The sequence below is a fragment of the Orycteropus afer genome, unplaced genomic scaffold (genome assembly GCF_000298275.1).
Source record: "Orycteropus afer afer isolate SDZICR_OR568_19922 unplaced genomic scaffold, OryAfe1.0 scaffold00063, whole genome shotgun sequence".
Taxonomy (NCBI): domain Eukaryota; kingdom Metazoa; phylum Chordata; class Mammalia; order Tubulidentata; family Orycteropodidae; genus Orycteropus; species Orycteropus afer.
In genome coordinates this window covers 1,377,977-1,402,315 of record NW_006921650.1, presented here as the reverse complement: position 1 = coordinate 1,402,315, position 24,339 = coordinate 1,377,977, and the positions used below count along the sequence as shown (strand labels likewise).

Here is a 24,339-nt window from a genome sequence, read left to right as displayed (position 1 = left end):
GGCAGCTGGATATAGGTATTCTCCATGATGAGATAATAGTCACCTTCATGGAGGAATCTGCTATGAACAGCTAAAGAGCTGCTTTTGGGGTGTGGCCTACTTCCTGTATATAAAGAGAAGCTTTGAGGAAGGTGTCTAGCTTTTTGGCACATCTGGATCCTACATTTGTTCGAGTCTTTATCTCAGTGGCCTGCCTTGGGATTGGTGATCTTGGGATTGTTCCTGGACTTGAACTAGTGGTCTGTCATGTTGTTTGCTAATCTTGGGACTGCGCCATTCTGCCTGTTGATCTTGAGTTCGTCATCTTCAGCAGCTAGCACCTGCACAAGTCAGAAAAAGCTTCCAGCTCTAATGGGTCTGAAGCAGGAGGCAGAGCTGAAGCCTAAGGTTGAGAGGCCTTCTTCACTTAGCCCCCTAGCGCCGGCACTTTGAACTTGGACTTCTAGCCTCCTAAACTGTAAGAGAATAAATCCTTGTTTGTTATAGCCAATTCATGGTTTTTCTGTTATAGCAGCACTAAAGAACCAAGATATGCCAATACAGAAAATGTAGTCAAAAGATGATGGGCAGCCAGGACCATCAAGTTGAACTTGATTGGGTCATCTCACTAGGCAGAAACCCCCTGCCAAAAAAAAAACCCTTTGCCATCGAGTTAATTCCATCACTCATCACGACCCTATAGGTCAGAATAGAACTGCCTCATAAGAGTTTCAAGGCTATATAATCTTTACAGAATTAGACTGCCTCATCTTTCTCCTGAGAAGCAAGCAGCAGAAGGCTTCAAATTGTTGACCTTTTGGTTAGCAGCCAAACGCTTTAACTACTCCCCCACCAGACCTTTTTCACCAGGAGCATGTCTACATAATTTCTATCTCCATTCATCTTCAAAAACTCTTGAGGCAGGTCAAATTCTTTTCATTTACAGTTGAGAAAAATGACGGTTATACACAGGTTGATCTGCCCTGTGGCCCTTGCCCTATTCATATGGCCACAGCCCTGGTGGCCAGGTTGCCTTAGACTAGGGTTTCTCAGTATCAGCCCGAACTGACTTTGTAGGTGGGATCATTCTTTGTTTGGGGGCTGTCCTGTGCACTGGAGAATGTGTAGCAGTATCCTTGACTTCTACCCACTAGATGTCAGTAGCAAACCCTGCCTCTCACATGTCATGACAATCAAAAATATCTCCTGACATTGTCAAATGTCCCTTAAAAACAAACAAAACCCACTGCCATCAAGTTGATTCTGACTCACAGTGACCCCCATTGGGTTAATGGGGCAGTAAATCTTTACAGAAGTACATTTTACTGTCTTCCTTCCACATTGTGGCTGGTGGGTGTGAATGGCCAATCTTGTGGTTAACAGTCAAAATCACCCTAGTTGAGAACTACTGCCTGAAATGGTGATACTCCATTCACTTATTCACGTGACACAAATGCCTATTCTAAGCCTAAACTGTACCAGGCCTAGTGCCAGGCACAGAGGATATAATACCAAATAAACCACAGACTATGCCCCAAGCAGAGTGGTTGGTACAAAGTGAATAATGATATGTGTTATCACAACTAGGTAGAAGGGAGGCAGAAATAAGACCATATCGCTTCTGGGAGCATGGGATGGGGAGGCACAGAACCAAAGCCTCTAGAGCTGGATCTTTTTATTACTAATCATAGCAGTAAAGAAGGATCTGCTGACTTTATTGGGCCAGGTGTGCTGCTGAAGATGTCACATTTAACCTTGCTTAAATATCACTAAAGCTCTTCTAGGTGAAGAATCCTCAATAAGCCCATTTTCAGATAAGTAAGTCAAAGAATTTAAGATACAGAGCCAAAAATGACCTCAGAGCCCAGGTCATTTTGATGCCAAATCTAATATAGACATCATGTGCTTTCTGAAAGTTCACTTTACAGCTTCACTTTTACGAAAGACCTACTTTGGTACCTGTTTTCACAAACCAAAAGAAATCCAGAGAGGATTTCCGCTTACAAAAAAAGGTAAAAAGCTAAGCTAGTGTTCACTATTTGTTCTGTCATGAGCCATTAAAGAGGCAGAGTGCACCCCGAGCAGCAGGAGTGGTGTTGCCAAGATCCTTGTCCAGGAGCCACACTGTATGTATGTTATTTCTACTTCATATATATAAAACCAAAAACCAAACTGACTGCCATCAAGTCAGAGCTGACTCACAGCGACCCCACCCTGGGTTTCCAAGGCAGTATCACTATGAAAGTAGATTGTCCAACCTTCCTTCCATGGAGTTTGGGTGGGTTTGAACTGCCAGCCTTCTGGTTAGCAGTCAAATACCTCAGGCACTATGCTATATATATATATATAGGCTGTATATTATCTTATCATTACTGCTTTTACTGTATGGTGGTGTTATTTTAGGTTTTATGTTATTTGGTGAGTTATTTTTTGGGTCTGGGGATGCTCAAATATTTTTCCCATATAATTTAATGGTAATTGTTTCTTCGCTTTACACCATTTCGGCTTATGAAAGGTTTCACAGGAATGCTCTACTTTCAGATGGAGGAGAGAACTGTACCTAGAGCATATGCCAAGGGTTTGGCAAGCAAAGAGAGAGACTTTAAATCTATCCCTACGAATGATGTCCCTGGACACCACTGTAGCTGAAGCCAATTTACAATCAGGTCCTTTTGGTTTGGTATCACAATACATAAATGTCCGTGGTTCAGTAGAAGGCAGACATGCCTAATGTAGAATATTATTCTCCAATACTATATATGGTGAACTCACTCTAAATTTTTTTAAAGCATCAAGGTTACAGTATAATTAGGAATCAGCTGCAATTGTAATTACTGTTCCCAATATAATTTGTTACATATTAGCAAGTGTCAAATTACTACTGCTTCTTAAATGAATAAAAACTGATTGTGCTGTTCTGAAGACTGGGATATGTGTTCCTGATGGGAACAAAGGGATATAAAAAGTATATGACATATTTATAAAGTGATGAAAGGCTCTACTTAGGAGATCACAAGTTGCTGGAGCCCAGATAATGCCATAAAATGTTAAAATGGCTTCTGAGAAATAATAGCTAACTTAATAAACGCAGAGGAAGGAGAAAGAAAGAAATAAAAGGATAATAAAAAAAGTTGCTTTTACTAAATAATACCTTAACTGTTCAAAATTCAGTTCTGCATCAACCTCATCATCTAGTCAAGAACCCAGACAGAGGCAAAAAGGAGAAGAGCGAGCCCTCTGCATAGCTAGGAGGCTCATCTCAAAGACGACATGCCCCTTTCACTCTGGCAAGCCTCTGCCACCCTTTCCCACAGTCCATGAACTTTGACATGACTCTAAGCAACTTCTCTAAGGAGTTCAGGAGATGCTGTGGTTAAGGCACTGGGCTGCTAACCAAAAGTCTGCAGTTTGCACCTACCAGCTGCTCTGCAGGAGAAAGATGAGGCAGTTGACTTCCATAAAGATTTATAGCCTTGGCAACTCTATAGCATTCACTATGAATCAGAATTGACTTGATGGCTGTAGGGTTTTTTTGGTAAGCAACTTCTCTAGCTCCAAACCACAGCTAACCTTAGGTAAAACTTACTATGCCCAGGCCCTGTTCAAAGCTTCAAACAAGCACCACACTGACCCTCACAACAATCCTCAGAAGTAGGTACAATTATGGCCCTTTTAGAGGAGAAAACTGAGATTCAGAGAGGCTGAATGCCTTGCCCAGGTCACACAGCTAGTAAGTGGCAGAGCCAGACTTTGAACACAGAGTCCATAATTTTAGCCATAATTTTACAGTCTGTCAGAGAAAATAAGAAATAAAAAGATAGAAGGGAGAGAGCTTATGACAAGGAGTTACACTGAAACAAGTAAGCTGAGAGCAAAGTAAACAGAAACGCCACAAAATAAGATAAAAAGCAGATACAAGAACTCAAAAAAGTTCCTGTCCCTTACTTGAACGTCCCTGAAGACAGCCTTATACAGAAAGCACAGTGGGCCGATGATTGTAACAATAACCCTGATCCATCAAATAAAACAAAAAAGCCAAACCAGTTGCCCTCAATTCAATGCCAACTCATGGTCAGAGTAGACCTGCTCCACAGGGTTTTCCTGGCTGTAATCTTTACAGAAGCAGATCAGCAGGCTGCCTTTCAGTGCTGCCGGATGGGTTCTAAGTGCCAACTGTGAGGCTGGTAGCCATTCATAAACTGCTGGCACTAGAGGGAGTTTGATTTATCAAATGGAGGAATTAGATCTTATTCAATGGGTCCTGTAAGATGAGAACTGGTACCACATGTTGTAGAAAAGTTTTCATGGAAAGCGGTTAAAAACTTTAAAGGTTTTTGTGAGGGTGGCCTCTCAGTTAAGTCAAAAAGCTCTCCAGAATAGATTAAATTTTGAGTATTTGAGAGAGCTGGGGCAGACTCAGATCTTTAAATGCTACCTTGTCGAAGATTAAGAAGTACACCAAGAAGACACACATGGAATGGGCACTAGTGCAGCTCTATGGAAGTGAAATAGCAACTGATGATGCAAATAGTATCAGCTCTGGCCACCTCTCTATCTGCAGGTTTACATTTTCCCTTGCTCCACTTTCGCACCTGGAGGTTTTCTGCAATATTTCAAACACATCTTCCAACTCCTCTCTTCCCTATTCTTCTTCAAGTTCCATTGGCTTAATACCCCAATGATCTTGGAGTTGGCTCCCCACATTGGTCTTCACGTCAAACCAATGGAAAAGGACAGTAGATTGGCTTCTTCTTTTCCATGCCCATTGCCAGCATCCTGGTTCTAGCCTCTTTATTGTTTTGCTGGACTCTTCCATCAACATCCTAAAATCTGTCAGAATCGTAGTGCATTCCTCTCCCACTGATTCCATGCCACACCACTCCTCAAAAGCCTCAGGCACTGTCCAGTGCACTCATGCTCAGATTGCTTCGCATGGCCCCCTGTGCCCTCCAATCTCTCCCTCTCCTTGCTGCTTACAACAAACAAATCCTTCAATCGAGGCCAATCTGATTATTGACTATTCTGACAACACACCCACACCCAGTCAATCTTTGCTCACTGCCGTTTGACCAGCTGGAACATGTTTATTGCTTGTTTCTGTTAGCCACACTCAGACTAACAATATGCTACTAACCACATCATTTTATAACTATTAATGAAATAACGGATCTATCATGCTAATGATCATCAACAGCTAACATTCAAAAAGAATCAAATGCACATCATGTCCCTCCTAAGAGAGAAACACGTTACCTACAAATTAGTCTTGCAAATTAAAAAAAAAAAAAAAATCCAGCCTGAATCAATCTGATTAAGTCTGGAAGAATCAACTTTACAGGAGACACTGATGGCAGAGAAACATGGTACACACTATGGGGATGCAGTGAGCAAGAGTCAGACTATAGAAAACATGGTACACACTATGGGGACGCATGAGCAAGAATCAGACTATAGAAAACATGGTACATGCTATGGGATGCAGTGAGCAAGAGTCAGACTATAGAAAACATGGTACACACTATGGGGATGCAGTGAACAAGAGTCAGACTATAGAAAACATGGTACACACTATGGGGATGCAGTGAACAAGAGTCAGACTATAGAAAACTCCTGAAGATGGACTGCCCTGGTTCTTGAACAAATACACTGCAAGGAGAGAGAGAGAGACTGAGAAAAGAAAAAAACATAGAGATTAAAGAAAATAAGGCAGACACATCACCCAATTGCAACGTGTGGAGATCTCCTTACTGAGATGGCATTCAAAAAATTATTAAAAGGTTGTAAGACAATAGGGGAAATGTGTAAAATATGTACAATGACTAGATATCTAATGATATTGAAGAATTATTATAATTTTAAGTATTGTATTATGCTTTTTTAAAAAAAAAATATTGAGTTGGGTAAAATTTTATAAAGCAGATTCCTTTTCCATTCAACAGTTCATACATATTTTGTTTCATGACACTGATTATAATCCCCAGTGTAACAGCTCTCTTTCTACTTCCTCTGTGCAGTCACCCTTTCTGTGTCCTCCTCACCTATGCATTCCTGCCTCCCTAGCTTTCTCCCTGTGCAGATGCTGCCCTTCTGATTTTCCATCGTTGACTGTTCTAAGGGGTGCATCTCCCCGATAGTTATGTCATGGGAGTGAGTCCAGTTCCAGTCCCCAAGGGCGATTCAGGGCCATAGTCTTTGGGGTTTTACCACTCTCTGTCCAACCAGTTATCCTGGTCGTTTTTATGGTTCTGAATTTTGTTCTACTTTTTTCTCCTGCACTATGCAGGGTCTCCAATGATGATCTCTTTCCAAGCATCGGCAGCTGGACACCATCTAATTTTTCTGGTCTCAGGGTTGTACAGGCTGAGGTTCCCATGGTCCATTAGCCCCTTGGACTAACTGTTTCCATGCAGCTTTGATTTTCCTCACTCTTCTTTGTTCCAGATGAAGAGAGACCAATAGCTGCATCTAGATGCCCACTTGCAAGGTTTTAAGACCCCAGTCTCCACTCACCAAAGCAAGATGTGAAGCAATGCTTTTGTGTACTACGTTGTGCTGATTAAGCTTGGTATCCTCCACAAGCATGGTACCAAGCCTGCAGGCCCAGAGACTCACTCCCTCAAGGTACTTGGTTGTAGCTAAGAAGTTATCCTAACTTTGTCCCTCTGTTAATACTATAATGTATGTGGACACTTTTATAGCACATACAAATAACATATGTAGGAATACTGTCTGCCAAATCTATATACAGTCATGAATATATTTGTGGTTACATTTTTAAATGTATTTTAAAGACACATACTAAAATATTTACAGATATGATATGATGTCTGGGATTTGCTTTGAAAAAATCAAGAGGGATGAGAGAAGGTGCAGTATAAATAAAACAATATTGGCCATACATTGATAATTATGGAAACTGGCTGCATAGGGACATGGGGTTCATTATGCTGTTCTATTTATTTCACGGTCTGGAAAATTTCCCTAAGTAGGTTTAAAAATGCTGCTGATATTTCAAGGGTTAAGTCTTCTTCCAGGAAAATTTTCTGGATCCTCCAACCATACTTTCCTCATAGAATAATATTTGCACCTATTTTATGGGTATTGCAAGTAGACATTTAAATTCTGGCTCTAGGGCTAACCACAGCATGACCTCTCTGAACTGGTTTTCTCTTCTGTAAAAAGAGATGGAGAGAAGAAGGGGGTGGCCGGGTATGACGATAAAGAAAGATTGAGTGAAAATAGCAAAATATGGGACAAAATGTAGCAGTGTTTTCCTTCCCAGTTATCTGTATCCTTTCCATACTCACAGTGGCCTAGCTGATGGAGCCAGCAGTGGATACCTGAGGCCCAAGGGGAGGATCTCTTGGCTTTGTAAACTAATCAGACTTGCTTTTAAGAATCTGAGCCAGTAGAGAGATTTTGGGCTGAGTTGGCAGCGATCACGCTTGCTGATGACATGGCACAAGTAGAAGTTCATGAACTACGGCTGAAACAGTAACAACAATTAAGCTGGTAGGGAACACCGAACTTTTGCTAAGGGTGATGGAAAAATATGGAAATGGGGACATTATATAACATAATGAACACAACTGAATTGTACATGCGAGGAATGTGGAAAATGGCAAATGCTTTGTGACATATATATTTACAGCAATGAAAAAAAATTAAACTGATCTCTTCCTTTTGTCTTATACCAAAATAACTGCAGATGAATCAAAGTCAATGTTTTAAAAAAAGAAAATTTTGAAGAGTACTAGAAAAATACAGGGGTAATTTTTATGTAATATTAAGTAGGGAGGACATTATTAGTCACATAAGCTATCTAGGAAAAGACTGGTAAATATTTAACATGCTTGTTTAATTGATAAATGTTTAATAACTTTTTGAAAACTGAATATAAACCAGTTACACACCAAACAAATGACAAAAAACAATGGGTAACAGAGAGGATAAGTAGCGCAATGCCTAAGGCACTTGACTGCTAACCAGAAAGGTGGCGGTTCAAACCCACCCCACTCCTTGGAAGGAAGGTTGGGCTTCTGTAGTGATACCACCTTGGAAACCCAAGGAGGGGTCGCCATGAGTCAGGTCTGACTTGAGGGCACATAACAACAACATGAGAACAAAACAATGTGAAAAAGATAAATAACTAATAGAAAATTGGGCAAAGGTCACAACCAGCCTCTTCTCAAGCTGCTGGTAGACACTAAAAATGGGTTAACAGAAATTTCCACAAAGCACAACAAAAAGAGCCAGGTTTCCTTTCTAGAAATGAGATGGGAGACAGTGAAAAGAAGGTGGGAAACCTCAAGCTCAGAGACAACTTCAATTGGCAATAAAAAAAGTGTGCAAGCTCAGGAATGAAAGAATGTGTGTTGGCACAGCACAGTCAGTTAAGAGATCTGACATTACCAGCCCTTTCTGTTCAGCCATCTGGTTGACCCAGTGTGCTACCAGGCCTTAACCAGCTGTCATTGACTTGACCCAGACTCATGGTTACACCATGTGTCAGAGTAGAACTGTGCTCCGTAGGGTTTTTCCTGGCTCATTCTTCAGAAGATTACCAAGCCTTTCTTGACACCTCTAGGTAGACTTGAACCTGTAATCTTCTGGTTAGCAGCTGAGCATTTGCACAACCATGGGACAGACTCCCTGCTATTGGGATGATTATGGTTGCTGTTTACATCAAGTTGAATCCAAGTCATAGCAACTCCGTGTGACAGAGCAGAAATTTCCCCATTGGGTTTTTCTGCTGTAATCTTTACAAAAGCAGACAGATCATCAGATCTTTCTTCTGTGGAGATGGGTAGATTTGAACTGTCGATCTTTCAGTTAGCAACCACGTACTTAACCGTTTTGCATCCCCAGGTTGTTGGGACTTCTAACGTGACTTCTTGTTGTTATGTGCCATCGAGTTAGAACCGACTCATAGCGACCCCTCCTTGGGTTTCCGAGGCAGTATCACTATGGAAGTAGATTGCCCAACCTTCCTTCCAAGAAGTGCCTGGTGGGTTTGAACCACCAGCCTTCTGATTAGCAGTCAAGTGCCTTGGGCACTATGCTACCACAGCTCCTAACGTGACTAGTTAGTCTGAAACAGCAGCAATGGGCACACTGTTTGGAACTGCTTGGAAGTTTGCCCTATAACGCAGCTGGGCTTTCTTAGTCAAAAGGAGTGCACGTGCCTCTGTGGTCTCCTCTGGGAGCAGCTTTTCTGTAGTCATGGAGATTCACCTACTTCAGAGCAGCCCAATCTCTGCCAAGGTTTGTTCTACAGCTATGACTCTCTATATGTGCTAACTTAGAGATCACTCACTCACAACTCCTTAAGTACTTCCAAATTATTATTATTTGTTTTGCTTCAGGGTGGACGGGACTGTAAAAATGGTTTATTAGGAAAAGAAAAGTTTCCAACAACACATAGGCATGCAGCCGAAAATCTCCTCCCCTTTTTACTTTGCCACAAGTTGGCATGCCAAGTAAATCGACAATTCAACAACAGTGTCTCAGTGCTGGCTATGTAACAGTACTGTGAGGAACAACAGAACCTAGATAAGGTCTCTGCTCTCAAGAGTTTAAAATCTAGTTGTTGTTGTTATGTGCCATAGAGTCAGTCCCGACTCATAACGACCCCTCCCTGGGTTCCCAAGGCAGTATCACTATGGAAGTAGAATGCCCAACCTTCCTTCTGAGGAGTGGCTGGTGGGTTTGAACCACCAGCCTCCTGGTTAGTAGTCAATTGCCTTAGGCACTATGTTACCAGAGCTCCAACTAAAATCTTACTAGCAGGAAACACAAAATATAAGAAACAACAAGGACCTTTCTCTTTCAGAACTTCAACATCATTATCTTTGTTGTTGTTGTTGTTGTTGTAATGTGTCGTCGAGTCAGACCCGACTTATAGCGACCTCTCCCTGGGTTTCTGAGGCAGTATCACTACTATACAGTCCATATTCAAGTTTCCCCAGTTGGACCAATTTCTATTCTATAGGTTTTGGGGTTTTTTTGTTTGTTTGTTTGTTTTTGGATCCAGATTCAGGTAATGTATTGGGCCATCATATCTGTTTGGGAGTTTCCTTTAATCTAGCCTTTTTTGGTTTCTCATTTATATCACTATTAATTTTTAAGTCAGGTCACAGGTATTACAGAATGTCCTATTTTCTGGATTTGGCTGATGTTTCCTCAGAGTTAGATTCAGATTAAACATTTTTGGCAAGAATGCTCCAAAGGCCATGTTGTGTTAATCCCCACTATATCGTATCAGTAATGCTAATTTTCCCCTTTACTGATAACATTGAGTCAAACATTTGTTTGAGAGAGTATTTATCAGATCACACCATCATAAAGCTACTTTTTTTCCCTTTGTAATAAGTCATATACAGAGAGATACTTTGAGACAGTGGGAATTCTAATAATCTTTTACCAAGGGGGTTTAGCATCCATTGAAGATCCTTGACCGAATTATCACCTGCAGGTTCCAAAATGGTGTTTTCTTGTTCTAATTCTATCACACCTTCTACCTTTACTAGTTGGCATTCTTCAGTAAGGGAACCTTGACCTCTCCACTCCCCATTTCACTTTCACTATTTTGGTGGAGGTAAGAGGAAGGATATCATCATGGCCTGATGATATCTGAACCTGATGGTTCTTCTTTCTTAATTCAGTGTGCTATAATCCACTTCCAATGGATTTTTAAGTCACTATTTATTTTGATAATTAATTGTGATACACATTTATTATATGTGTATGTGTGTTTGTTTAAAGAATGAAAATCTTTTCACACACAGAGCAATTGCTAATACCAAAATGTAGCCAACTAAAATGAATCATTATGTGAAAAGCTGATGGCTGAAGATGACATGTGAACCCACTGATCAAAAGTAACAACACTGGAAACAACCCCCTGATATGAGTTATCAGTTACCTGATGAGAGGTTCCCAGTGCTACCAAGTATTCTATCCAAAAACAATAAATAACTAAGACCTCAAATTTGATCAGGGCATCATCCATGGGCAGTGTAAATGGTCAACATACTTGGCTATGAACCGTAACGTCTGAGTAGGTTCAAGTCCACCCAGAGGTACCTGGGAAGAAAGGCCTGGCAATCTACTTCTAAAAAAATCTGCCAGTGAAGACCCTATGGAGCACACCTTTACCCTGACACATAGGGACTGCCATGAAGAGACTGAAGTTAAGCCTCTAGTTCTAACTATCAGTTTACAGGAACTACTGAGGGCAGAGGAACACCAAGCAAAATCCAGATGTGGGAACCACAGGGCAGGTGACTCAATTTCCTTACTAAACAAACTGCAAGGGGACAAACAAAAAAGGAGAGGACACTTGTAAGTTAACAATACCTGACACAAATGCTATGCGTGAACTGTGTTTGAATCCTGATTAGAACAAACCAATTATGACATCTGTAAACTTGGGGCTTAGGTTTTAGCTTACTTACAAAGGCTTCTGGAATTGATTACATGAAGCTAAGACTCCTTCAAAAAAAAAAAATCAACTAGAAAAAACAAATCTATCCACTAATACAGTAAAATGACAACAAAAGTCACGTTCCTGATTGAGCCCTGGTTAATTTAAGTTAAATAAACAAACTGTTGCTGTTAGTTGCCTCATGGACCACAGGGATGGAACGATGTCTGGTCCGGCAGCATCTTCAGGATTTCAGGTACGCTAGAGTCCACGGTTACAGTTTTTTTCATTTGTCCAATCGAAGGCACTCATCTTCCAGCATTATATTAGACAACATTCTGTTGTGATTCGTAGAGTTTTCACTGGCTAATTTTTGGAAGTACATTTCTGTCTTAATCTGGAAGTTCTGCTAAACCCTGTTGACTGTGGGTGACTCTTGGTATTTTAAATACCAGTGGCACAGCCTCCAGCAACACAGCAATACACAAAGCACCACAGTGTAACAAAGTGACAGACGCCTGGGGGAATAAACAAACTGTTACTGTCGATGTTGTTTGCTGTTAAGTCAATTCTGACTCATGCTGATCCTATGACAGAGTAGAACCACTCCATAGGGTTTCCCAGGCTGTAATACTTAGGGGAGCAGACCACCAGGTCTTTTCGCCCATGGAGACACAGGTACGTTAGAACCTCTGACCTTCTGGTTAATAACTGAGTGCTTCACCATCATGCCACCAAGGATTTTTAATAAATAAATAGGCCCCTTTTTATTTCTACTATATTGTTGCCATAACTTTATGGGAAGAAATTTGAATGGGTTGGATACATTTCCTTCTTAAACCACTGATAGGATATGAGAATGGAATGAGTGTGAGGTAATACTGGGGCAGTTAGACAACAGCCCGACCAAGGAGGTTTTAGCTGGCTAAAAGGAGTTTAAATTTTTTATTCTATAGAAGCTACAAGTCATGTAACAAGGTAAATTAGAGAGGTGATGTAATATAATGGGTATGTGCGTGGGCTCCAGAGCCAGACTGCCAAGTTCAAATCACAGCTCTGCCACTCTGGAGCTGCGTGATGCTCGACAAGTTACCTAATCACTCAGTGCCTCAAGTGACTTAACCACTCAGCACATATGAGTTTCCACTCAAGTTGCAATACTGAAAGATTGTATGGGCAAGATATTGAAAGATGAAGGAAGCATCAAAAGATGATAGAAGGAATACACAGAGTCACTGTACCAAAAAGAACTGGTCGATGTTCAACTATTTTAGAAGGTAGCATATGATCGAGAACCGATGGTACTGAAGGAAGAAGTCCAAGCTGCAGTGAAGGTACTGCCAAAAATAAAATGGCTCCAGGAATTATGGAACACCAATAGAGATGTTTCAACAAATGGACGCAACACTGGAAGCATTCACTCTTCTATGCTAAGAAATTTGGAAAACAGCTACATAGACAACCAACTGGAAGAGATCCGTACTTGTGCCCATTCCAAAGAAAGATGATCCAAAGGAATGAATAATTATTAGAAAATATAATTAATATCACACACAAGTACAATTTTGCTAAAGATAATTCAAAACCAGTTGCCACAGTAAATTGAAAGTGAGAAGAAGGCATAGAACAAGGGATATCATTGCTGATGTCAGATAGATCTTAGCTGAAAGAAGAGAATACCGGAAAGCTATTTACCTGTTGTTTTATTACTACACAAAGATATTCAACTGTGTGGATCATAACAAATTATGGATAACGTTGAGAAGAATGGGAATTCCAGAATACTTAATTGTGCTCATGCAGAACCTATACATAGACCAAGAGGCAGCTGCTCAAACAGAAAAAGAGGATACTGTGTAGTTTAAAATAAGGAAAGGTTATGTGTCATGGTTGTATCCTTTCATCATACTTATTCAATCTGTATGCTGAGCATATAATCTGAGCAGCTGGACTATATGAAGAAGAACATGACATCAGGACTGGAGGAAGACTCATTAAAAATCTGAAATATGCAGATGACACAACCTTCCTTGCTGAAAGCAAAGAAGATTTGAAGCACTTGCTGATGAAGATCAAAGACTACAGTCTTCAGTATGGATTATACTTGAACATAAGAAAAACAAAAACCCTCACTACTGGACTAACAAGCAACATCATTATAGAGAAAAGATTGAAGCCATCAAGAACTTCATTTTACTTGGATCCACAGTCAACATCCACAGAAGCAGCAGTCAAGAAATCAAACAATATATTTCTTTGGGCAAATCTGATGCAAAAGACCTCTTTGAAGTGTTAAAAAACAAAGATGTCACCGTAAGACTAAAGTGTCCCTTACACTATGGTATTTTCAATGACTTCATATGCATGCAAAAGCTGGACAATAAAGAAGAACACAGAAGAACTGATGCCTTTGAAATATGGTATTGGTCACGTATATTGAACATGTCATGGACTGCCAGAACAACGAACAAATCTGTCTTGGAAAAAGTACAGCCAGAAAGCTCCTTAGTAGCAAGGATGGCTAGACTTCATCTCACGCACTCTGGACATAGCATCAAAAGGGACTAGTCCCTGGAGAAGGACCTCATGCTTGGCAAAACAAAACGTGAGTAAGGAAGAGGAACACCTTCAACAAAATGAACTGACATAGTGGTTTCAACAATGGGCTCAAATACGGAAATGACTGTGAAGACAGTTGTATGACTAGACAGTGTGCCATACAGTGTTATACACAGGGTTACTCTGAGTCCAAACTGACTTCAGGGCACCTAACAACAACAATAATGAAGATCATAACAACACTTCCATGGCATACAATGTTATAAAGATCAAATTACTTGGCAAGGCACAACAATTGTCTCTTCACCCGGAACAACAGAGGACAAAGGACAGTAAGAGGAGGAAATGGAATGTGTGGCTAATTGCCTCCATGAACAACTGCCTCTTTGGCCACGAGACCAGAACTGTACTGAATATTTTGATCAAATATTCTGTAGAAGAACAGAATTTCAAATTCTCATAGACTCCAGACTTTCTAGAGCCATAGAGGCTGGATGAACCGCTGAAATTACTGACCTTAGATAAATCTTTAAACTTGACAGAAAAAAAAAATCCCCTTATATCTTCTTAAAACTAAAACTAGTAAAAAAAAGGGTCTACCTTGAACAGTATGCTCTATTAAGAACTATCTGTAATGGGCTCAAATTGACAACAGTGACATGAAAGATCAGACAGGAACCTCAGGGGACAGTGGATTTATGTTAATGGAGGAGGAACAACTCAAAAAAGGAAGGTGAGAATCCTTAAATAAGTTGAGGAATGTAATTAATGTCAGTGAACCGTAGATGTAGAAATTATCGAATTGGCTTTTATTTTGCTGTGTATATTCTCAATAACAACAAAATAAATAAAACTTAAAACAAACAAACAAAAATGATTCCAAAACCCAAAACAAATGGACTGCAACTCACGGCAACCCTAAGGGACAGAGCAGAACTGCCCCATGGGGTTTCGAAGGCTGTACTCTTTACAAGGACAGATTGCCAGTCTTTCTTCCAGAGACTGGGTAGGTGGATTCAAACCACCAACCTTTTGGCTAGCAGCTAAGCACTTAACCACTGTGCCACCAGGGCCCCTCCATAAAGATTACAGCCAAGATGGGCCTACTTTGTAACATGGGGTCACCAAGAGCAGAAATCAAATCAACAGCACCTAACAAAAACAACAATACTTACAAAATGTAGTTGAAGAGAAAAATCCCCTGGTTTTCATTAAATGCCGTATCCAATCTTTACTTATTTTCTCATCATGGTGTAATGTGTGCTCCCAATGTAGCAACAATTATTTCAAGTCGTATTTTAGGATTTCAAGTGCTATTATTATTCAACAATATTTTATTTGACTGAGAAATAGAGAGATTCTAATTGAACAAACCATGAAGAGTTTTGCTTAGCTGCTGTTAAATACTTGGTTAAGGGAATTTTATCCCTGGGACAAGGATATACACTCCTCACTACCAAGCAGAACCCTACAGACCCTACAAGATCCTACAATCCTGGGCTCCATAGCCCAACCAAAAGCAAAAAGCAAAAAAGAAAAAAAAAAAAACCATCCCAGGAAACATGGCAGGAAGTACAGGTGTTTATGAGGCAGCAAATGCCAAGCAGGAAAAACAGGAAGTGACAATACTCAGCAAGCCTGCTGTTGTCAGGTACCATCAAGTCAGTTCCAACACATATCAAGCCTGTGTAACAGAATAAAACGCTGGCCAGTCCTGCTTGATCCTCATGTTGTTATGTGCCATTGGGTCGCACCCGACTCATAGCGACCCCTCCTTGGGTTTCTGAGGCGGTATCACTATGGAAGTATATTGCCCAATCTTCCTTCCAAGGCGGGCTGGTGGGTTTGAACTGCCAGCCTTCTGGTTAGCAGTCAAGTGCTTTAGGCACTACGCTACCAGAGATCCCATCCTCATAGTCACTGCTAATGTTTGAGTCCATTGTTATAGCCACTGTGTCAATGCATTCCCTTAAGCATCTTCTTAATCCTCATGAATAGTGGAAAACAATAGAAACAAGTGGTCTCCTTTAATAATTTAACTAAAGCAGAGGTTGGTATGCATTTTTCCTCTTTTGATCAGGATTTTCCTGTGGAAAATGTTCAGTCATGGTAGCCAGACATCATCCAATTCTTCTGTTCTCATGGCAAAGCAGGAAGAAAAAGTGTCACCCAAGAGGCAGAAGCACTGGGAAGGAGTCACACCTCCTCCTGCAATCTTATTAAAGAACTCATGTCTAAAAAGAGCTACTCCCTGATTTTTATAAACTACACATTGCCTTTTGACCGACCCCTCACCCCAAGACGTTCTCTGCTTGCTGAGTGTTGTTGCTGTTATGTGCCATTGAGTTGTCTCTGACTCATCGTGACCTTAAGTACAACATAGAAAACACTGCCCAGTCCTGTGCCAGCCTCACAGTCCCTGCTATACCTGAGCCCATCACTGCAGCCACCGTGTCAATCCATCTTGTTGAGGGCCTTCCCCTCTTTCGTTGACCCACCACTTTACCAAGCATGACATCCTTCTCAGAGAAGACTAGGCAAGACTAGACAATCTACTTGCATAAAGATTTACCACCTCCCAAATCCAGCAGGGGTTGCATTGAGTAGGAATCAACTCGACGGCATTAGGTTTGGATCCTTGGAAACTTGCTGTTTCAATAACCATCATCATCGTATCACACACACACGAGAAAACCTCTGTTTTTCCTTTGTTCCTAATACAAAAAAATCAGTCTGATTTATATATCACCAAATACCTAGCAAAGTTGTGAAAGTACAGGTTTTTACCATAAGGAAGAAAGGAAACCTGCAATCTGAAGAGTATCAATCCCATTTCATGCTCAGTAACAAACCTCTGAAGAGGGTATTATTACAGATGAGAAAACCTGAAGAACATGGAAGTTAAACATACAGCCCTAGTCCTAAGGCGTGGAAAGTGGATTAAAATTTTTACAACTCTTGATAGTTGTGACAGTTACACAATTCTGTGAATATACTAAAAGCCACTGAACTGTTCACTTTAAGTGGATGAATTTTATGGTATGTGAATTATATCTCAATGTTCTGGTCACCTAGTGTCACTCTGACAAGAAATATACCACAAATGGGATGGCCTTAACAAACAGGAGTTTATTCTTACAAGCTAGAGACTTTAAGTCCAAGTTCCAAGTGCCAGGCTCTAGGGGCTGGGTGAAAGCCCCTCAACCTTGGGGACCAGCTCTGTCTCCTGCTCCCGGCCCACTGGAGCTAGAGGCATTTCTTCACTCAGACAGCTGCTGGCTGCTGAGGCTGAGAAACCCCAAGGTTGACAAGTAAAAAGGCACAGTCCCAATGTTACCACACGGCAGGCCATTGACTTAAGTTTATTGTAAGTCCCAAGGTCGGCAGAGCATAGCAGGCTGCTGAGCAACGACATGGCTCCATGCAGGGTCCAAGCGTGCCATAGGCTAGAGACCATTCTCAAAGCTTCTCCTTATATACAGGAAGCAGACCACAAACCCAAAGGCAGCTACTCAGCTGCTCCCAGTAGATTGCACCATGGAGTTGCTTACCAGTCTCATCACGGGGAATACTACATCCAGTTACCCAGCCACTCAACCAGGCCTAGCCAAGTTGACATACAAACATAACCATCACACTCAATAAAGCCGTTTTTTATAAAACAGTATGTGGCAATTCCTGCCCTGTTGTGATTTATGGTCTGCTTGGCAAGACAAGAAATAAACTTAACAAATAAACATTGCAATGAAATGCCAAAGGCATGCTAGAGATAAAAACTACAGGAGTGAGCTGATCAGTAAATATGCTGTTGTTACGTGCCACTGAGTCAATTCTGGGCTTCATGGAGTTTTGGTGGCACAGTCGTTAAGCACTAGGCTCCAAAGCGAAAAGTCGGTACTCCAAAGCCACCAGCCAATCCACAGAAGAAGGATGTGGCAGTCTGCTGCTGTGCTGAACATTACAGGCTTGCAAAGCCCTTGAGGCAGTTCTACCCTGTCCTATAGGGTCACTATGAATCAGAATGGACTCCACAGCAACAGGCGTAATCTCAAGGGGAGCAGAGCACCAGGGCTTTTCTACCATGGGGTTGGTACCATGGTTCAACAAGCCATGAAAAAGGTTTGCTCAGCTGCTGTTAAGTACTTTGTTAAATGAATTATATCTTTGCATCAAGCAGGGATATAATTATATCCTTGCCACCAAGCAGAATGCATATTATATAGAGAGCCACAGGTACCTACATTCCTGGGCTCTGAGACCCACCAAAAGCATCCAAGGAAACATAGGACCAGGGCTCCTTTAGGAAATATACATGTCCATAATCAATGGCAGGAGCTCTGGTAGCGTAGTGCCTAAGGCACTTGACTGCTAACTAGAAGGCTCGTGGTTCAAACCCACCAGCCACTTCTCGAAAGGAAGATGGGGCAATCTATTTCTATAGTGATACACCTCGGAAACCCAAGGAGGGGTCACTATGAGTCGGGTCCGACTCAATGGCACATAACAACAACATAACGAATGGCATGTGGATTCTCAAACATACACCTTTGCAAACGGCACTCTTCTGAGGTCTGGGAAGGCAGAGTAGGGATTCAAAGCACAGACTCTGAGAACAGACTGTGGCTCAAATCCACACTCTATCATTTATTTACTGTGCAACCCTGAGAAATTACATATTCCCTGGACCTCAATTTTCTCACCTGTAAAATGAGGACAAAAATAGAGTTCGTCTTGGTGTTGTGAAAACTGAGTTATTTGTAAACCATGTGGGAAACTTCCGGTATACATTAAGAACTATGTAAGTTCTTAAATAAAGTCTGGTTTATATTTGTGGACCTCTTAACTTCCCTGTCTTGGTCATCACCTACTCCTCTCCCATATATTCTACTGTCTACCGTGAAGTTTACTCTGAAGACAGTAGAGTGGATTAGTTAAGAGTATGGACTCTGGAACTAAACTGGCAGTAGTACTTCATTCCCAACTCAGTAACTTCCTAATTATCAGGCTTCAGGCCAATTACACTACCTCTAAGTGTCTTCAGTCTTCTACAAAATAGAGATGATAGTTTATAACTGTATAACCTAACTGTCACAGTCAACAACATTCCTAAATGTGGCACAGGCTCACCTCCTTGCCTTTCATTTGCTGTGTTTTTCCTGTCACTGGAATGGATCTTTCCCTTTCCCCATCCATTCCTTCTGAACTACCACCATCTCCCAGAAGTTTCCCTGATCTCCCCTCACTCCTTTCCCTGCTGCTGCAACAGGCCCTGTAGTACAGCATTCCATCAGAGAACTTAGGTTTTGGTTTTCCTAAAGGACCAAACAGAGCCTAATTCATTTTAGTATCCTCACTTAGGCCTCATGCCTGCAACATTAGAAAGAGTATAATACACAATTCTAAATAAGTCAATAATAATAGCAGCAACCCATTTGATAATGGAAAAGCAATACAAAATGTATGAATCCTACAGACAAAATTCTCATTACTATTGAAGCTTTAATTTATCACAAAATTACTTTCTTTCAGTTTTGGGCAGATTTCAATTAAATTATTGGTCCATGTCCAATGATGCCTGAACATCCATCACGCCTGAACTCAACTAAGCATCCTCTAACTTTTAACGAGTTCATATATTTAATTTCATCATTCTTAGTGTATGACCAATTAGCCAATTACAAAGAAGGAATGTTCCCTATAGTCAAAAGGGAAAAGAGAGCATGATTTCTTTACTATTTTTTAAAAAGGCATTTTCTGGAGCTATGCAAAATGACCTTTTTAAAATGTCATTTTAATATAGAATTAATCTTAAAAACATTACTAAAGATTTTAGATCTAAAAAAAAATACTAAAGGTTTCAGATCAATGTTACTTGATGAAAAAAATAAATAAGTCTCGCACCTTTAAGTAATAATCTTCATAGCAGAAATGAAAAGAAAAAGCATATCAAAGACTGGATTCTCAGCCCTATTTTAACTATTCAAAGGAAAAACAATGTCAGTAATTAGTTACACTTGAATAAAGACCCAGGAAAGTAAGAAAATAATGGACAAGAGATGAAGAAATTGCCAGCTATGGCCAAGTTCAACCTGAAAATACCAAGTCTGCTTAGATATTCAAACAACTCACCACAGTGAGTGTTGGAATTAACCTACAGCAGTTGAGTCTGCAGATTCTTGGCCCAATTTCTTAGATAATCCCAATGATGTGAATGTCTCTCCCAGTCAGTTTCCTCAGCTTTCAAGAGGGAATATCAAACCTACCCCCAGATAAGAAGATTTCTAAGGCTAAGGCTCTGTGTTTCACTGTCAACATTAAATATTTACATTCCAAGAATAGGCAAGAAGCACAGCCTTTAACTTGGCTGCCCAGGACTGATTAGTATCTGACAGAAGCACCCAAGAAGGGTGGTGCCCCAAGGCAATTCAAAAAGGGGCATTCTTGGCCTAAATTAGGCCAGCACAGCTTCACTTAGGAACCTTGCAAGACTCCATTTACTGCACTGCACTTGAGCTACAATGAGGAACCTTATGAGGAATGGCCTTATGGACCCCGCAGACATTTATTTGTGGTCAAGGAGGCAGTTTCATACACAGTTCGCCCACAGCATATGGGACAGGGGGAGAAAATGGTTTCAGATAGCAGTACAAGGAGCCCTCTCTCCCAAGTCACTGGTTTGTGAACCACCTTACTGATCGTTTCCTCTTTGCTCTGGCCACTAGAAAACTCAGCCACCTCTAGCAAACACACACTCATTTTCCACTAAGCTTAGTCCTGGCTTCATTTGACTTTATCCTGCTTATCTCATCTACTCAGGCTTGATTTTGATGTCTTTTTGGATTGTAAATATATGGACGGATGACATGAGCCATCATAAATTCTTTCCAAAAACAGGCGAGTTTAAATGACTAAACAAAAACACAGGCTTCCAAATAGGTACAAAAAAAAAAAGATTAATTTCCCCTGACTCTCTCTACTTGGCTAGGTATTAACTGCCCTTCTTGATACGATGTGACAGTTAAATAAAAATACAACCAAAAAGTTGAACCTGCTCCCACTTCATTTATTTTACTTCATATTAGTTGATCTGTTGGTCTTATTCATTCCATTTATATACATACTCAATTTCAGTTCCTCGCTTATTTCATCTGCAAATTAAGTAAAACTGATTAATTCACCCTGCAAATATAAAAAATAACAAAGAAATATGTATATATATTCCCACCTAACTCTACTAGAATAAGTTATCTTGGAGAACTAACACACAGTAAACCTTTCAAATTGACTATATGCAAAAAGGGGAGCTCTGATAGCATAGTGCCTAAGGCACTTGACTGCTAACCAGAAGGCTGGCTGTTCAAGCCTCCAGCCACTCCTCAGAAGGAAGAAGGGGCAATCTACTTCCATAGCGATACTGCCTCGGCAACCCAAGGAGGGGTCACTATGAGTCAGGTCTGACTCGATGGCAAATAACAACATATGCAAAAAGGTCAAGAGTTATTGATTTCCCTGGGCTTAAGAGAATCTACATAAAATGTCTACATATACATATCTGTGTGTACATATTCATAGACATCCAGAGCATACTCCTAAGGCTGCATCAGAGAAATTACAGAAAATGGAAAGGCCATTTCACCACATAGTTTGGAACATGCTGAGGATTTGGGGAGCCTACAGAGACTTAAGTCATACAACAGCATTTAAATATATCTGTTCTGCTTACAATTTCCATTGCAAATGTGATTAGTTTGCTTGAATAAATAGGAATATGATGTGTTGGCCATGTTTTCCTCTTGAGGGTTATCACAGAGTTTTGATTAAGGACAAATGTTTGAAATGTTGGGTATATTTAAGTTCACCATGTTTAAAATGAGCTAAGAAGTTGTATAGGCTTGATTAAAGGGTTGGCTTCGTGAACTTAAAATTAAAAGCAATAATTTCCAATGATTCAAGTGATTGGGAGTAAATATGGTATTCTGCCAGAGAAGTTGAAATGGAGTCCAAACAGACTGAAATGGTGTCCAGGTTTCAAGAAACGGTGAAAGAGGAAAGGTCAATGAAACGGAGTTGTCTTTCCTCTGGGTTCCTGAATGATTCACATTATGCAGAAATCCTTTTAAGTAGAACTTCACAGGAATGGCAGGCTCCCAGGACAATCTGTTTTGTCATTTTCAAAGAAAAGCCTCTCAAATGCTCCAAGGTGGGTATGTAAATGCTGTCAAATGTGGAGGGTGGGAAGAAGATAGGAAATGGAGGTTCCTGGAGTTTTTATGCACACACATGTAGGCCAACTCTCCCAGGCAGTTTTCCAAAACGGAAGTCAAGGTGACTTCCACCCGCCGGAGGGCGGAGCCCTTGAAACCTAATAGGATCAGGCTTCAGCCCCAGCTATTTCTCCTGGAAGGAGAAGCCTCGGTCAACAACAACCGGGGTCAAGAGCAGAAGCGCGCAGGGGCTGATCGAGGGGCCTACAGACAACAAGCCCTCCACCGCCCCGGGCGTACTAGGCTTGGATCATGCCCTTTCCTCCTCGCAGGCCTTGACTTAGTCCCGCCAGTCACCCATCCGGCACCGACTCCCCTCCCGGGCCAAGTGTGGTCCAGCCAGCAAAGTTTCCGATGCAAGGTCCGGCCTCTGTCCCCGCACCGCCCTCTTGTGCTGCCCGAAGTGGAAGTCACCTCCCTCCTCCTCCCGGAGTTGCATGGCTGAGCAGCTGCCCCGTGCCCCTTTTTATTTGCTTTCCCCGTTGCACGTGAGCACCGAGTCTCTCGTACCCCTCGGGTACCCCATGGGTTCGACCGCCGCGCTTCCCGGGACAGGGGTAAGCTCTTACCTTGGCGGCCGCCATGCTTCGCCCCGAGTGCAGGCGGCAGCGTGACCCACTCACTGGCTCGCTCGCACTACGGACCCGGGCGCTTTACTTCCCGTCCTAGCAGCAGGCGGAGCGGCGATACGGCCCGGCAGCGTGCGCTCCTGGCCTGCCTGCTCACGCCCTCCCGCCGGCGCGGGTCATGCGGGCGCCGCCAGCCCATTGGCTGGGGCAGGCCCGGGCCGCCAGGGCGCGCGTGATCCGGGCGGCCTCTGCCCGGAGGCCGGGGCGGGCCAGGACCCTGGGGCGGCAGACCTGATGGGGGGGGGGGGCACGTGATCCCAGCTGCGCTGTCCAGCGAAGGAGACTTCTGTGGAGAAGGGCAAGGGGCGTGCGGGTGAAAGCCCACCTCCTGGGAAAGTTGGCCACCCCAGGAAGCTGCTAACTTCACCTGGTACTAGAGGCTACTCTTGGACCCTTGGGGCCGATAGGAAGGGCAAGTAACGATCGCTGGTACAGAACGTGGGAAAGTTGAAGAACGCCACAATGTCACATTTAGCCAGCTTTTCTTTATAGCTTCCCTTTCCAAGGGGCTTGCCTCTGCACTGTCATGTAATGGATCCAGAAACCTTTTTGGAGTAGACATTGATAAGTCGAAGATGAAGTAGCAAAGCAGTGCTACAGGCAAGTCTAATTTTATATCAAATCTGGTACCCTCCAGTGAATATAGTGCAAAATATATTTAAGGAGCTACTCTATTTCAACCCTGCCTGCAGTCAAAAGGCCCAGTATCAAAAGACTTCCCCCCAAAGTAGGTTGAACTAAATAAAGTAAATGGCAGATCAAAATATTAGTTGAAGATTTTAATGTAAAGCCCAGAGGTATTCCTCAACATTAGAATCTCATTGATCTGTCCCTGACATCAAAATGTATAATTTTAAAGACAATGGTTGTCAGAGACCACAGTAGGCTCTAATGTTTTGTGGATTACAGATGTAATTACTCATCAATTTAATTCATCAATATTAATTGAGCATCTACTATCTGCTAGGTGCTGCAGACATCAAAATTACTTAAGAAATGGTCCCAGCCCTCAACAAGATTGAAGGCTAATAGGAAGGCAGGCACATAATTAGTTAACTCCAATATGTCTGTTAAGGCACTAACCTGTTCTCAGGGCACTATGGCAACAGTGAGGACTGGGGAAGCCTCAGCTGAATGAAGGATAACAAAAACCAAACCCAACCCACTGCCTTCGAGTAGATTCCGACTCATAGTGACCCCCATTGGTTTTCCAAAACAGTAAATCCTTACGGAAGTAGATTGCCCAGTCTTCCTTTTGCAGAGTGGCTGGGGGTTTGAACCAACAACCTTCTGGCTAGCAGTGAGATGCCTTAGGCACCATGCTACCAGAGCTCCTTAAATGGAGGACAGAGGCTGTAAATTAGTCCAGTGAGGTGAAGAGGAAAAGTGTTCCAGCAGAGAAAATAGAGAGGCAGACAGTTTGGCGGGAAAGGAAACATAAAATGTGAGGCTGGTGGAAGAGGAGTCTGAATGGACCGGTATG

The 24,339-nt window shown here is 41.8% G+C and overlaps 1 protein-coding gene across 1 annotated transcript in view; it reads right to left on the bottom strand.

Moving 5' to 3' along the window:
- The window catches only part of SLC25A13 (solute carrier family 25 member 13), a 281,715-nt gene extending 258,904 nt beyond the window's left edge, over positions 1-22,811 (bottom strand). The window contains exon 1 of the mRNA XM_007939784.2: positions 22,797-22,811. Coding sequence (XP_007937975.1) covers positions 22,797-22,811 — 15 coding nt within the window. The remainder of the gene's footprint in view (positions 1-22,796) is intronic.
- Positions 22,812-24,339: the final 1,528 nt, after the last annotated feature.